Source organism: Scomber japonicus, chromosome 4 (assembly GCF_027409825.1).
Source record: "Scomber japonicus isolate fScoJap1 chromosome 4, fScoJap1.pri, whole genome shotgun sequence".
Classification (NCBI taxonomy): domain Eukaryota; kingdom Metazoa; phylum Chordata; class Actinopteri; order Scombriformes; family Scombridae; genus Scomber; species Scomber japonicus.
This window is the reverse complement of record NC_070581.1, coordinates 16,485,404-16,497,639: the sequence shown is the minus strand read 5'-3', so window position 1 is coordinate 16,497,639 and position 12,236 is coordinate 16,485,404. Positions and strand designations below refer to the sequence as shown.

Sequence of the window (12,236 nt, the reverse complement as noted above, 5' to 3'; positions counted from 1 at the left end):
TTAATGTGGTGATTATGGATCATAATATAACTGAATTTCACCTTTGTGTCACTTAATGCTGTAAATTGAGCACTTCTGTGGGTCAACCCACACTCTGATGTCCCTCTCGCGTTCATTTTCCTGCATGTTCTCTAAGTTTTGCTGAGTCCTTCTGTAAATTGGCAAGACAAATGATTTATTAGATGTAATGAGAGTCCTTAAAAGCCACTGCCAGTCCTTAACATCACAATTGTGTACCTGTTGTCCTCAGAGACAGTCTCCTTCTGGTATAAAACCTCGTTCTTGGTCCACAAAAAGTCTGTGTGTTGATCATAGATGGCCTTCAGCTTTAAGTCAAGGCTGTCATGTGGAACCTGAGGTTTAGAAAAGAGTGTTCAAAGTGCTTAAGGTACATTTGCCTTGAAATGTTGCTCTGGATCCAGAAGTCACACACAGACAGTTAAAGGTTGTGTGACTGGAGCTTACCTGATGCTCAGAATGCATGACACTCCTCCGACTGCTGGCCATCGTGGCTGCATCATGGAGACGACTCCAGGGTTCCTCAGTTTGGGCGATGTGAGTTGGCTTCTCATATGTTTTTCTCTGTTCAGTAGAAGAGGAGAAAAAGTCAATTCCAAATTTACAAAGAAAGTGAGTCAATTTGATTAAAAAATATATAGAGTAGAAGTAAATGGCATGAAATTCATATGAAGTCCTGTCAGTTTCAGCGTTAAATGACCCTAAAAACACAGAATATATCTACAAGAAGTTCATTGAAATGAACAGATGAGCCAGATGTGTATCACAGTCTGATGGTCATCTGCTCTCTCATTTGAATAGAATAATGCTGCTCAGTATGAACGTAGTTGTCATGATCAAATGTGATGCAGGTCATGTTGTGTTTTGTTACCGTTAATTCATTCATTCATTTCTGACAAACCTGAACAAGTTTGATATCAGTAAAAAGTTGACTCGCCTGTTGCGGCCTGAAGCCGCTGAGAGTGAAGCCATCCTCAAACCTCGGGTAGGGGTAAGGATCCCGGCTCGACATGTCGATGACTACACGGAGCTCAGCACACAAACATCATGTGTCCAGATTTGAGGTGTTTGTTTCTAGTTACTTGTTTACAACCTGGTTTCTAAGCAACCGACAACTTCCGGTCACCGTTATCGAACGTGTCCTTCCTCCCTCCTCTTCCTCCATTCTGCCATACCTGAAACATGGGAAAGAAGAAACTAAAAGCAAAAGTATATTAAAATGTTATCTGGCCTCAAAAGAGATAGTGAGATATGTATCTACTGCCACAGATACTAACGATCAGACTCAGTGACACACAAAAAGACAACCAAAAGAAAACAATGCTCACTGTTCGGACTGAGATGCAGTTCCTTGTAAAATGTAGCTAGGCTACATTCAATAAAGTAAGGAACATTAACTTTAACAAGTTCAACTCGATAAAATGTTCGATTTACTTCTTACATCTCAAAATAAAAACAAAAAACAACAAAAAAATAAAATAAAAATCTAATTAAATTGTAACTGATCATTTGAGTTGGAACCTATTATATCAAAACAGGTTATTTTCCGGCATCTAAGTCAAAATTCCAAAATCTCACAGGCCCATTATCTTGAGAAACAAACTAAACCTACCACTTTAAAAGTTATCATAGGTGCGTCAGGATTATTTACTGAGGGCGATTACGGTTACCAGCATATTTTTACAGATAATTTCCATATACTATTTTTATTTTTACAGTCTCATGTGTTGTAGTTTAAAAGCAACTCGTTAAGTGATGATTCAGGCTGAAAACAGGCGCCAGAGCCAATCACCTCCCAGTGTTTGCTCACCGGGCACAGGTAAGCCGCGCCTCCCGCTGCACATGAGGGCGCAGGTCAGCCCTGTGCTGATGTGATCCACATCACTTCAGCTCAGACAGGAGGCAACGATGCAGCGAGGCCGGGTACAGCTGAGCCACTTTTTAGTGTGGCTGCTTTTTGCACACGCATCTGCGGACTTACCCATGTGCAAAGAGGTGAGGAGCACTGTTAGAGACATTATGAATAACAATCAGAGCTAAAATTCTCACAGGTTTCAGCTGTTCCTATTGTAAAATGTGCATTGTGCTTATAGGAAGTTGTTGATGAGAAATCCTGCAAAACATCAAAATTGTAGCTGTTATGTGTAAAGAGATGTGAGACTTTTTGCAGTTAAGTTCAGCTTGTTGTGTAATTTAAATACTGATTATTTAATGCAACATTTTTAAACATTGTGAAAGTTAGGTGACCTAAAAACTATTTCATCCAGCCACACATATGTCTGATAAAACAGGGAAGTCTGTAAAAGACTGTGTTCTAAATGTGTATTTTTGCTTTTTCAGCTTTAAAATGAAATACAAATGAAGAGGAAACACATATAGATTCTGTAGTTTCAATAGTTTTTAATTGGCACAAAGTGACAGAACTTGCTGTACGAGACTGTTGAAACCCCTCTGGCCTCCTTCACATATTGTGTGTGGGAAATGAACATATGTTTCCTTAGCAGGTGTTTACTTAGCCTATATTAGTCACTCAGTTCACGTCCTTGTTGTTATCATATATCATCTACTTATTTTACCAGAACTGCCATATGTTACATTGTCTGCAGTTCTCTCCTCAGCTTTTTATATCTGTCTTCAATTTTGCATAACAGTATTGTTTGATAGTAGTCAAAATTCTTCTTTTTATCACCATACTTTGCACATCAGCACAGTGTGTGTGGAATTAAGATACAGTGTGTAAAGGGAAATTCAGGACTAGAGACCTGCAGGCTTAGTGAGCTTATAAAGGTTGATTTGTAGCGGCTACTCACCAGGTGAGTTTGTTTCTCAGACAGTGCGTTGACCATGAGGCGCTGCAGTCATGATGTCCCGTTGCCTTGGTTTCCTCATGTTTGTTTAAAGTAGCGATTAAGCTTCAGTAAATCCTCCAGTATGTTGCATTTTACATCAGATCCTCCCACCCAGACTCATGTTAATCTGATATCCTTAAAACACAGGTAATGAAGCAGCTCTAATGGAAAACACAGGCTCACAGCTGCTGCTACTGCTGCTGCTGTGTTTTTGTTAACCATTAATCCCAGAAGGTTGTGTGTGGGCTTAATTTAGTCTGTAGAATGACCTTCCTGGGAATATTAGAGCCTCCTATTGACCAATTACTAAAACTCAAGATTAAACTGTGTGCTTGCTCAGTATTCATGACTTATTTCATGAGGTGTTATATCAACAACATGACCATTAACGTTATGTCACACCCCAAATAGCAACATTAAGGGTGGGATGGTGTTTGTCAGTCACCTGCTGTAAGTGTCTCGAAAAGGTGTTAAAACCTGACAGACAAATACAGCCAAAGCTGAGTGCCGGTGCTCCTGCTGTCTCTGCATAGTGGTAAAATCCTGTGACCACACTGTTTACAAAAGGGTTGGACCAATCAACATTTCTCCCCTCGGCTAAGTAAATAAACCCTCAAGGCGCAGAGCTGCAGCACATCCTTGATAAGTGAGATTAAAACAACAGGTGAGACGGCCTGCCTGGCAAATATTAGCCTTGCCTTTTATTTGGAAAAGAGGCTGGTCTGGTTTTGGGGAAGAATCCCAGAAGTGTAGAACAATCTCCATAACAGAAACCTCATTCCTTTTTCACATGAATAATGACCTCCTTTCCTCTGTCCTCACACCTGTGTTTTGTCCTTGCAGTCAGATTATCACTTTGAGTACACAGAGTGTGACGTACTCGGGTCTCGATGGAGAGTGGCGATTCCAAACAAAGCTGAAACATGCACCGGCCTCCCAGATCCAGTCAAAGGCACTCAATGCAGTATGTGTCCTTCTCTTACATCTTATTATATACATTTTCTGCAAGTCTCCAATCTGTATTGTACCTTTACTGTGTAAATAACAGAGTCTATCTCTTCATGTCTCCATGACACCTCTCTAATATGTGCTCATTGCCTATTGTTGTTGTCCTCTTGTAGATTTCTCCTGCAAGGAAGGAGAGTTCCTCAACATGCAGTCGCAGCAGTGCCAGAAGTGTGCTGCAGGAACCTACTCTCTGGGCACCGGCGTGGCCTTTGATGAGTGGGACAGCCTGCCAACAGGTTTTGTCACCCATGGCGTAAACACTAATGGGGGCCACGTCCACACAGACTGCTCCAAGTTAGTATAAAGCTTACTTGCTTTATTTGAAATTAGAATTTATTTCATGTGTTTTGGTTGCTGCCAATTTCTGATGGTCTGCTGATATTCTTCTAGCTCCACCTGGACACCGAAGGGTGATTATATAGCTTCAAATACAGATGAGTGCACTGCTACACTGTCCTACGCTGTGAACCTGAAGGAAGCTGGAACTGTCTCCTTTGAATATTCTTACCCTGATTACAGCATCTATTTTGAGTTTTATGTAAGTAGTGTTTTTTATACATTTTCTCAGCACTGTATGCCTTCATTAGAGATAGAGGAAGAGAGAGGATGTCTTAACCCCAAGGCGTCCCATTGTTTGTGTTTGTAAATGACTGTTACTGATAAATTGGCTGATTTAAGGGTAATATTTGTTAACCTCTGGTTTGTATATCACCCTCCTGTAGGTACAGAATGACCAGTGCCAATCTACTGACTCTGATAACCGGGGGATGAAGATCTCTCAGAACAATTGGAGCCAACACAGGGTTCGTGTGTAGCTGTCGCTCTTTGTGACACCAAGCTGGCATCTGATTGTCATTTGCTAGAAGATTTTGACGTTCACTTTGTCTCTGCTCCTCTCTTTTGTTCTTGTCTCATTTTCACATTAACCCTGTGCAGGTTCAGTTGAAGAGTGGCACCAATGTGCTGTATTGGAGAACTGTAACATATGCTCTGCAGGACAGCACTGTCAAGCCTGTGCTGTTAAGAAACATTGCCATCTCAGGTAGATTAATGCGTGAAGTGTCTTTGACTAGAGCAGCTTGTTCCATCCTCAACTACTTTTTTCTGTTAATGATTACAAGTTGATTTATGGTTTTCATTCAGGGGTGGCCTACACATCAGAGTGTTTCCATTGTAAGCCTGGCACCTATGGTGCAGATCCAGGATCTGCCCACTGTGCCCCCTGCCCTGCTGATTCCTATTCCAACAAGGGCGCCACTGTTTGCCATCAGTGTGATTCAGACAAATTTTCAGGTAAGCATATTTACATTTCTAACGCTCTGTCCATGAAGGCCAGTCATAGTTATGAGCATTATCTCCGTTATCTTGACATAAATGTAGTAGATATTTCTAAAGTTACACCCATTACGTATTTGCATGTCTCCCCACACACACACACACACACACACACACACGCACACACACACACACACACACAGCATGCATGCAAATACTACATTTACTGCTTAAGTAGTTACAGTGTGTGTGAGGTTTGTCTTATCACTGGATCTTAATGTGAGCTGTGTGTTTTTTCTTCATCCCGGCTGTTTCCTCCTGCTTGGGTTTTTGCAGAGGCCGGTTCAGGGAGCTGCAAAGCGAGACCTCCATGTAAAGACAGTGACTACTTCTACACCCACACGCCATGTAACGCTGAGGGAAAGGTACAGTAGAAAAAAGACTCCATGTTGTTGCAGGTTCAGCAGAGGTGAACGCAGCATCAAAGCTGCAACCATCTGGTGCAACTATTAGGTTCCCTTAAATATAAATTGTCTGGGACTGATTATGTTTCCCGCTGGTGGCTTCGTTCATGTATTCATGTCTGTGTGTCTCAGACCCAACTCATGTACAAGTGGATTGAGCCCAAGATCTGCAGCGAGACTGTTGAAGGAGCAGTAAAGCTGCCAGCATCAGGAGAGAAGCAAACCTGTCCACCATGTAACCCAGGATTTTTTGTCACCAACTCCTCCGCCTGTGAACCCTGCACCAATGGTTTCTACTCCAATGGGACAGGTGCAGAATCACTCATTATTCTCCAGTTTACATGCCTGATAGGATTTTGTTTGTAGTTACATGTATACAATATGTACTTATCAAAGATGTTGATTAATTGACGCTCAACAGATTAGATTAAAAGCTAAACTTTGTGCTAAAAGGAGGCCAGCAAGAGTTTCCACAGTAAGGTGTATGCAGATTGATGCATTTATTGAAGTATCCATCCATCCATCCATCCATCCTCTTCCGCTTATCCGGGGTCGGGTCGCGGGGGCAGCAGCCTAAGCAGGGAAGCCCAGATTTCCCTCTCCCCAGCCACTTCGTCCAGCTCTTCCCGGGGGATCCTGAGGCGTTCCCAGGCCAGCCGAGAGACATAGTCTCTCCAGCGTGTCCTGGGTCTTCCTCGGGGTTTATTAAAGTATATGAAACTGTAATCCAGCCCAGACATAAATTATGGAAACAAACTGTACAGTGACTAGAATGAGGTATTCAGCAAAGCCACGCAAATCTAAAAAAAATATCTAAAATCGGCAAACTGACACAAGTGAAAGAAATCATTTGAAATTCTGAACTGATGTTAAAAGACAGTTAAGAGTTTGTACCTGTTCAAAATTGCTATAAAACATACATTATTCACTCACAGCTTGTGCCAAGTGCCCTGCTGGCACAGAACCAGTGGTGGGTTTTGAGTATAAATGGTGGAACACGATGCCGAGCAACATGAAGAGCTCTATCTATCGCAGAGAGTTCAGCGACTCCGACCACAACACAGGTGAGAGGGTTTACCAAAATGTTTGTGTACACAGTGTAGAATAGAGCACATATGATAGCAAATAATAACCTATAATAACCTCAGATAAAAAATGAAAATCATCACAATCAAAATAATTAGCCAAAACAGCCAGAGATTGAAGGATAGCACAGATAAAAATGAAAAACAATAACAATTAAGATCTTGTAAAATGACACATAAAACAGCTTCAGATTTTGTAACTAAATGTCCAAAAGCTAGTAAATAGAATGAACTTACATATTCAGCCTTAGCATTTGTTACAGTAATACTTATATTTATTTTAATCCTCTATAAGTATGTTAGAGAAGTTCATACTAGTTTGGCCAGTGGTGTTCCAAATCAGATGCACAGCTGCTTTAAATATTGTAATTGTAAATGAGTCTGTGTATGTGGTGGTAAGAATAACATAGTACTGACCCCCCACCCCGACTCATTTGTAATGACAGCATGGGAGGTGGCTGGAGAGTACGTCTACACCACCCCTGGGGATCAGGACACAGACTATCAGATGCTCACACTCACTGTCCCTGGATACAGGTGAAGTCAGACATTTCTCTGAGAGGAATTACACATAAATGTCTCTCTCCATTTATTTACTCTGTGACCTAAATTTGGGTTCAGATGGGATGTTATTTTTGTAGTTTAATGAAATGTCATATGTCTCCACAGGCCGCCTCAGTCCATGGCAAAAGACAGTGAAAGGAGTGAAAAATCTCGCATCACCTTCGTCTTTGAGACAAAGTGTTCAGCTGACTGCAAATTATTCTTCCTGGCGGTGAGAGAAATATATTTTACTTTTGTTGTCACGTGTGTGTTTCAGAGTGAAAACATGTAAAGATGTTAAACTTGTGTGAGTACATGAGGTGAGCGTTATTTCTCTGCAGGGTTATAATCAGTGGAATAATGAAGTGGTGGAGCAGTGGAAAGGCACCAACAGGAAACAGTCCTACTCCTACCTGATTCAGAGCAACAGCACCGTCAGCTTCACCTGGACATTTCAACGAACTGAAGAATTTGCTATGGTGAGAGAAACAACTCATCACTCAACCAGTCATCACTCTTCACTTTTAAAGGAATAGGTTGTCATTCATCCTTTTCTTCACACTTGACCTGCAGCTTCAGGGTTCAGTGGAATTCATGTGAAATAAATCCTTGTTCAAGTAATATAGCCAAAGCCAAATCTAACATAGAGGAGTTCTCTTGATCTTATAGTTTTGTATTTCTTGATTTGTACACTTAAAAAAACAAAAAAAGTTTATACTTAATTATATTCTTGTCTCTTTTCTTCATTTTCTTTACCTTCTTCTGTAAAGCACTAAAGTGCTGCCTTCAACATTTTTAAGTTACAATTTGATTTCTGAATCCCCTCTTTATGTGTCATTGTGGTGGTGGAAACCTGCTGGTAATCGCTGATAGGAAATGTGAAAACAACCACAGTAAGATGTAAGAGGAAGCCAGAAATGTTAGCCATAGACACAAAAATGGTGGATACACAATATTTATGGTCTTTATTCATGGTATTTAATGTTTTATGATGACTTGTATGATAGATTAGGAATTGCAAATTAATTTAACAATGAATACTTGGAGGTAATGGCTGTAAATATTTAAAATCATCACTAGAATTTGTTATGACAATAATCATGGCTGATTTGTTGAGTGTTTTCACACTTTGACAGAGGACAGCTGGTTTGACCCTCAGTTATTTTATTATATTAACCCTAACCCTCAAACTCCAGGGGGCAGTCTGGAGCTTCCTGTCCACTATGAAGAAAAGCCGGATGACTAATAAAATAGCTTTTGTATTACATGAGAAATAAGTAGAGAATGGACTGAAAAACTCCTTTGAGCTGTGTGTGAAGCGACACAGATGGTGAACGATAACTAATGCTTCTCTTCCTTTTCTCCTCCTTCAGGAGAGGAAGTACAGCACAGATGCTGCAAAAATCTATTCCATCCACATCACCAATGTGATCGGAGGTGTGGCCTCTCAGTGTCGCCACTGTGCCATGAGGTCTGCCGCAGCCAGCTCCGCTTGTGTCGCCTGTCCACTGGGACACTACATGGTTGGGGGGACTGGAGTGTGTAAGAGCTGCCCGCCAAACACCTTCATCAGAGCTGAGCTGCCTGTTGGAGAGGACGCCTGTGTTCAGTGTGGCCCAAACACAAAGAGAAACAAGGTACAAATCCTGCACCCTGAAAAATTGTTGATGCAAAATAAATCTAAATCTTTTAATACATAAACATATGTAGGACACAAGTTCATGTCCTCTGTGTTTTGGGGACCTGAAAGTTTGTTTTCTACAAATACAATTAACACAATGTGGGGTTCTTAAAGGCAAATTGTCTCTACATTTTACTGTTAAGGTAAAAAACATTAAATTACATGAAATTCCTGGTAATGGCTTTAAAGAAACTGAGAGAAAAAACTGTTACAGGGAATGTTATTGCACAGGGGTTTGTTTGATTTTAGGTACTTAGACTTGTGTTGTGACCTCAGTATTTCTAAAATCCTGGCTGCAGCACTGAATGTGAATCTATACCTATGATCACTTTATTAGGTACACCTGTACAATCTACTGCACCCCAATACAATTCATCTCTTAAGCTCTACGTTTATGAAGCTAATATATTTTTAGTTTTTGTTGACACTGTAGGAAAATGTAGTGTTAATTCTACTCTGTGTTTGCTGTCAAAGTCGTAATGGTGGAGGTGGTGTTGTATTCGACTGCAACATATTGAAAGGTGTGTCAAATATTTTGTCACCCTGTAATGTCTCCATCTTTCAGGCCCGCACAGCTTGTCTCAGTGACTGTACATTGGACATGCACACGAGCGGCGGAGCCCTGCTGCACTATGACTTCTCTCTTCTGACCAATGTCACCGGCTTCCACAGCAGCCCCAGGTTCACCAACAAAGGCCTGCGATATTTCCATCGCTTTAATGTGGGTCTGTGTGGGAAAGAGGTGAGAAGCTGCAGTCCTGATGACTTTTCTTTTTGTAAAAATGTATTTTGACTTACGTTTTAACCCGTCGTGTTTCTCTTGCAGGGCCGGGCACTGGCCACCTGTGTGGACAATGTGACAGAGAGCCAGAGACAGGTCAAAGGTTATGTCTGCCAGTCCACTGTGGTTCCCTCTGACATCAGGAGTGAGAGTGTGGTGTCGTCACAGCCTTTCCTTATTGGTGACCAACTCATTGGTATGGACTGACTACTGAGGCATCCAGTACTGTAAATTAGAGGATGCACTTTTATTTCATTCATGGTTCTCAAAGGATAAAACAAAAATGAAATAAAATGGTTGGGAACCAGAGGTTTACACTGTGTGCAAGTCTTACATCAGATATGTCTTCTCATTCTCAAGGTATAACCACTGACATGACCCTGAACGGCATCTCCTCTCCAAAATGGCTGTTCCCTGCTGCATCCGGCCTGCCAGATGTCATATTTTATTACAAGTAAGTAATATCACACATTTTTATTTATTTTCATTTATTTCACACAACCATTGTGGTGCTTTCAACTACATATTTTACTTGCAAATATCTGATGCTGGAAGTTTGATCACTTGTTTAGTAATGAAATGTAAAGAATCAACATTATTCTTAAAGTAAATCATATGTTTGAACAGAAGATCTTTATTCTCGTCGTGTTTGGAATGTGTCCAGGTCTAGAGAGGCAACTCAGGCTTGTAAACGAGGCAGGTCAGCCACCATCAGACTGAGATGTGATCCCACAGTGAATGTCAAAGACCACATCACACTACCGAGGTATCTTACACTGTTACCAAGCTCAATTTTTGACAGCACTTGATTGGACACATGCTGTGTTTTCAACAGCCATATTTGGGTCTCTGAGGCTGAAAAGTGAACAAAACTGAGATGTTTTTAAAAAATGTATTGCATATAACTTGTAACCATCTCTCTTATCTGGTTTTCCTTGACAGTAACTGCTCAGAGGGGACGTGTGATGGATGTACTTTCCACTTTCTGTGGCAGAGCCAGCATGCATGTCCACTCTGTACCAAAAACCACTACAGGGAGATTGTCAGTGCTTGTGTCCAGGGAATACAGGTAGTTCTGCACAGGCATGGACATACTGACAAAACATTTTTTACCTCCAAAACCCTGCAAATCTATCACAGGCCCTTCAAAAACTATAAACTCTAAAACCTTAACTTTTTCAAAAATACCAATTATGTCAGACTGCATAACATATATATATATATATATGTATATATGTATAAAATTATGTACAAGAAGTTGTGAATATTTCACTTTAAGTACTCTAAGTGTAGATATAGTGGACAAGAACTGGAACATGATGTTCTTCCTAAGTTTTATTGGGACATTTAAGACTGAACACCTTAAGATTAAAGTAGTTAACCAGTATGTTACCAAGGCAAATAAACTTTAAATTTGTGTGTTTCAGAGAACCACCTACGTGTGGCAGCAGCCGTTGCAGTGTTACGGAGGAGAGTCCCTACCAGCTCAAAAAGTCAGTGCTTGTGTGACTCTGGATTTCTGGCTCAAGTTTGGTGTTTCCACGGGAGTGATTGCTGCTGTGCTGCTCATCAGTATCAGCTGCTATTTCTGGAAGAAGACACGCAAGTGAGACAGCTTCATATTTCCTTTAATGATTCCATAATCACTGATATATCATACTACTAACCAAGATTAAAGTTTAAACTTGGCAACATCTTATTCTTGTCATCCTTTGTCGGCAGGTTGCAGTATAAATACTCCAAGCTAATGATGACCTCTGGGGGTAAAGAGTGTGAACTGCCCGGAGCAGACAGCTGTGCAATAATGGAGGGAGAGGACGCAGAGGACGACCTCATGGACCTCACGAAGAAATCCTTCTTCACCAAAATTAAGTCCTTCTCACGTGAGGTCAGTAACTTTTCCATCAGGACACACACAGAGTTATACGATAGCTTTTCATGCTTCATGTGGTTATTGATGTGTTTTCAGAGAACATCGGATGGATTTGACTCAGTTCCACTTAAGTCGTCATCTTCACGCCGGCTAATGGAGGACGACGACTCCTATGATGCTGAAATCTGAAGATGAACAGATCGTCCTATCAGAGTGAAGAGGAAGTGTTGACATAGATAAACAGTTTGACATCACAGAGGGACGTCTCCATGAAGTCACAGGAAACAGAGATAAGCGAAGCAATAGTTTAAGATCATGTAAAGAGTGACATTTTTATTCTGTTGTCATATTTTATATTGCCAAACCTAATGATTAAATACAAAATCTCCATATTGGGGATATGCTGTATTTTCAAAGCACAGGGTATATTTCACAAATGACCTAAGAACCAAACTGTGGATAAAGTTACACTTTTTGTAGACGTTTAAAACTGTACATCTTTCTGTAACTGTATTGTACATTTTTCTTTTGTCCCCTTTTGTTTTTATTACGCTGTCCTGTTTTTGTATTAGACCCATCTGTTCAGTCTTATAAAGTTATTGGATATTGTGTGAATATGTGAACTTTTGATAATATTTTCAGCTGCACCCAAACATTTT

The 12,236-nt window shown here is 40.7% G+C and overlaps 2 protein-coding genes across 2 annotated transcripts; one reads left to right on the top strand and one right to left on the bottom strand.

Moving 5' to 3' along the window:
- Positions 1-48: 48 nt before the first annotated feature.
- On the bottom strand, positions 49-1,030 carry cfap276 (cilia and flagella associated protein 276). Its single transcript, XM_053318235.1, has 4 exons — positions 956-1,030; positions 466-582; positions 238-353; positions 49-148 (listed from the first exon to the last, which is right to left on the bottom strand). The coding sequence occupies exons 1-4, from the start codon at positions 1,028-1,030 to the stop codon at positions 49-51; spliced, it is 408 nt and encodes a 135-aa protein (XP_053174210.1).
- Positions 1,031-4,005: 2,975 nt separating this feature from the next.
- On the top strand, positions 4,006-11,813 carry elapor1 (endosome-lysosome associated apoptosis and autophagy regulator 1). The gene is made up of 20 exons (XM_053317455.1): positions 4,006-4,169; positions 4,266-4,413; positions 4,598-4,678; positions 4,812-4,917; positions 5,019-5,168; positions 5,487-5,575; positions 5,747-5,924; positions 6,550-6,678; positions 7,146-7,236; positions 7,369-7,474; positions 7,584-7,721; positions 8,616-8,879; positions 9,489-9,665; positions 9,750-9,900; positions 10,065-10,158; positions 10,369-10,470; positions 10,647-10,773; positions 11,132-11,310; positions 11,427-11,592; positions 11,674-11,813. Exons 1-20 carry the CDS (start codon positions 4,021-4,023, stop codon positions 11,764-11,766), a joined length of 2,718 nt encoding a protein of 905 aa, XP_053173430.1. The 5' UTR covers positions 4,006-4,020; the 3' UTR covers positions 11,767-11,813.
- The last annotated feature ends 423 nt before the right edge of the window (positions 11,814-12,236 follow it).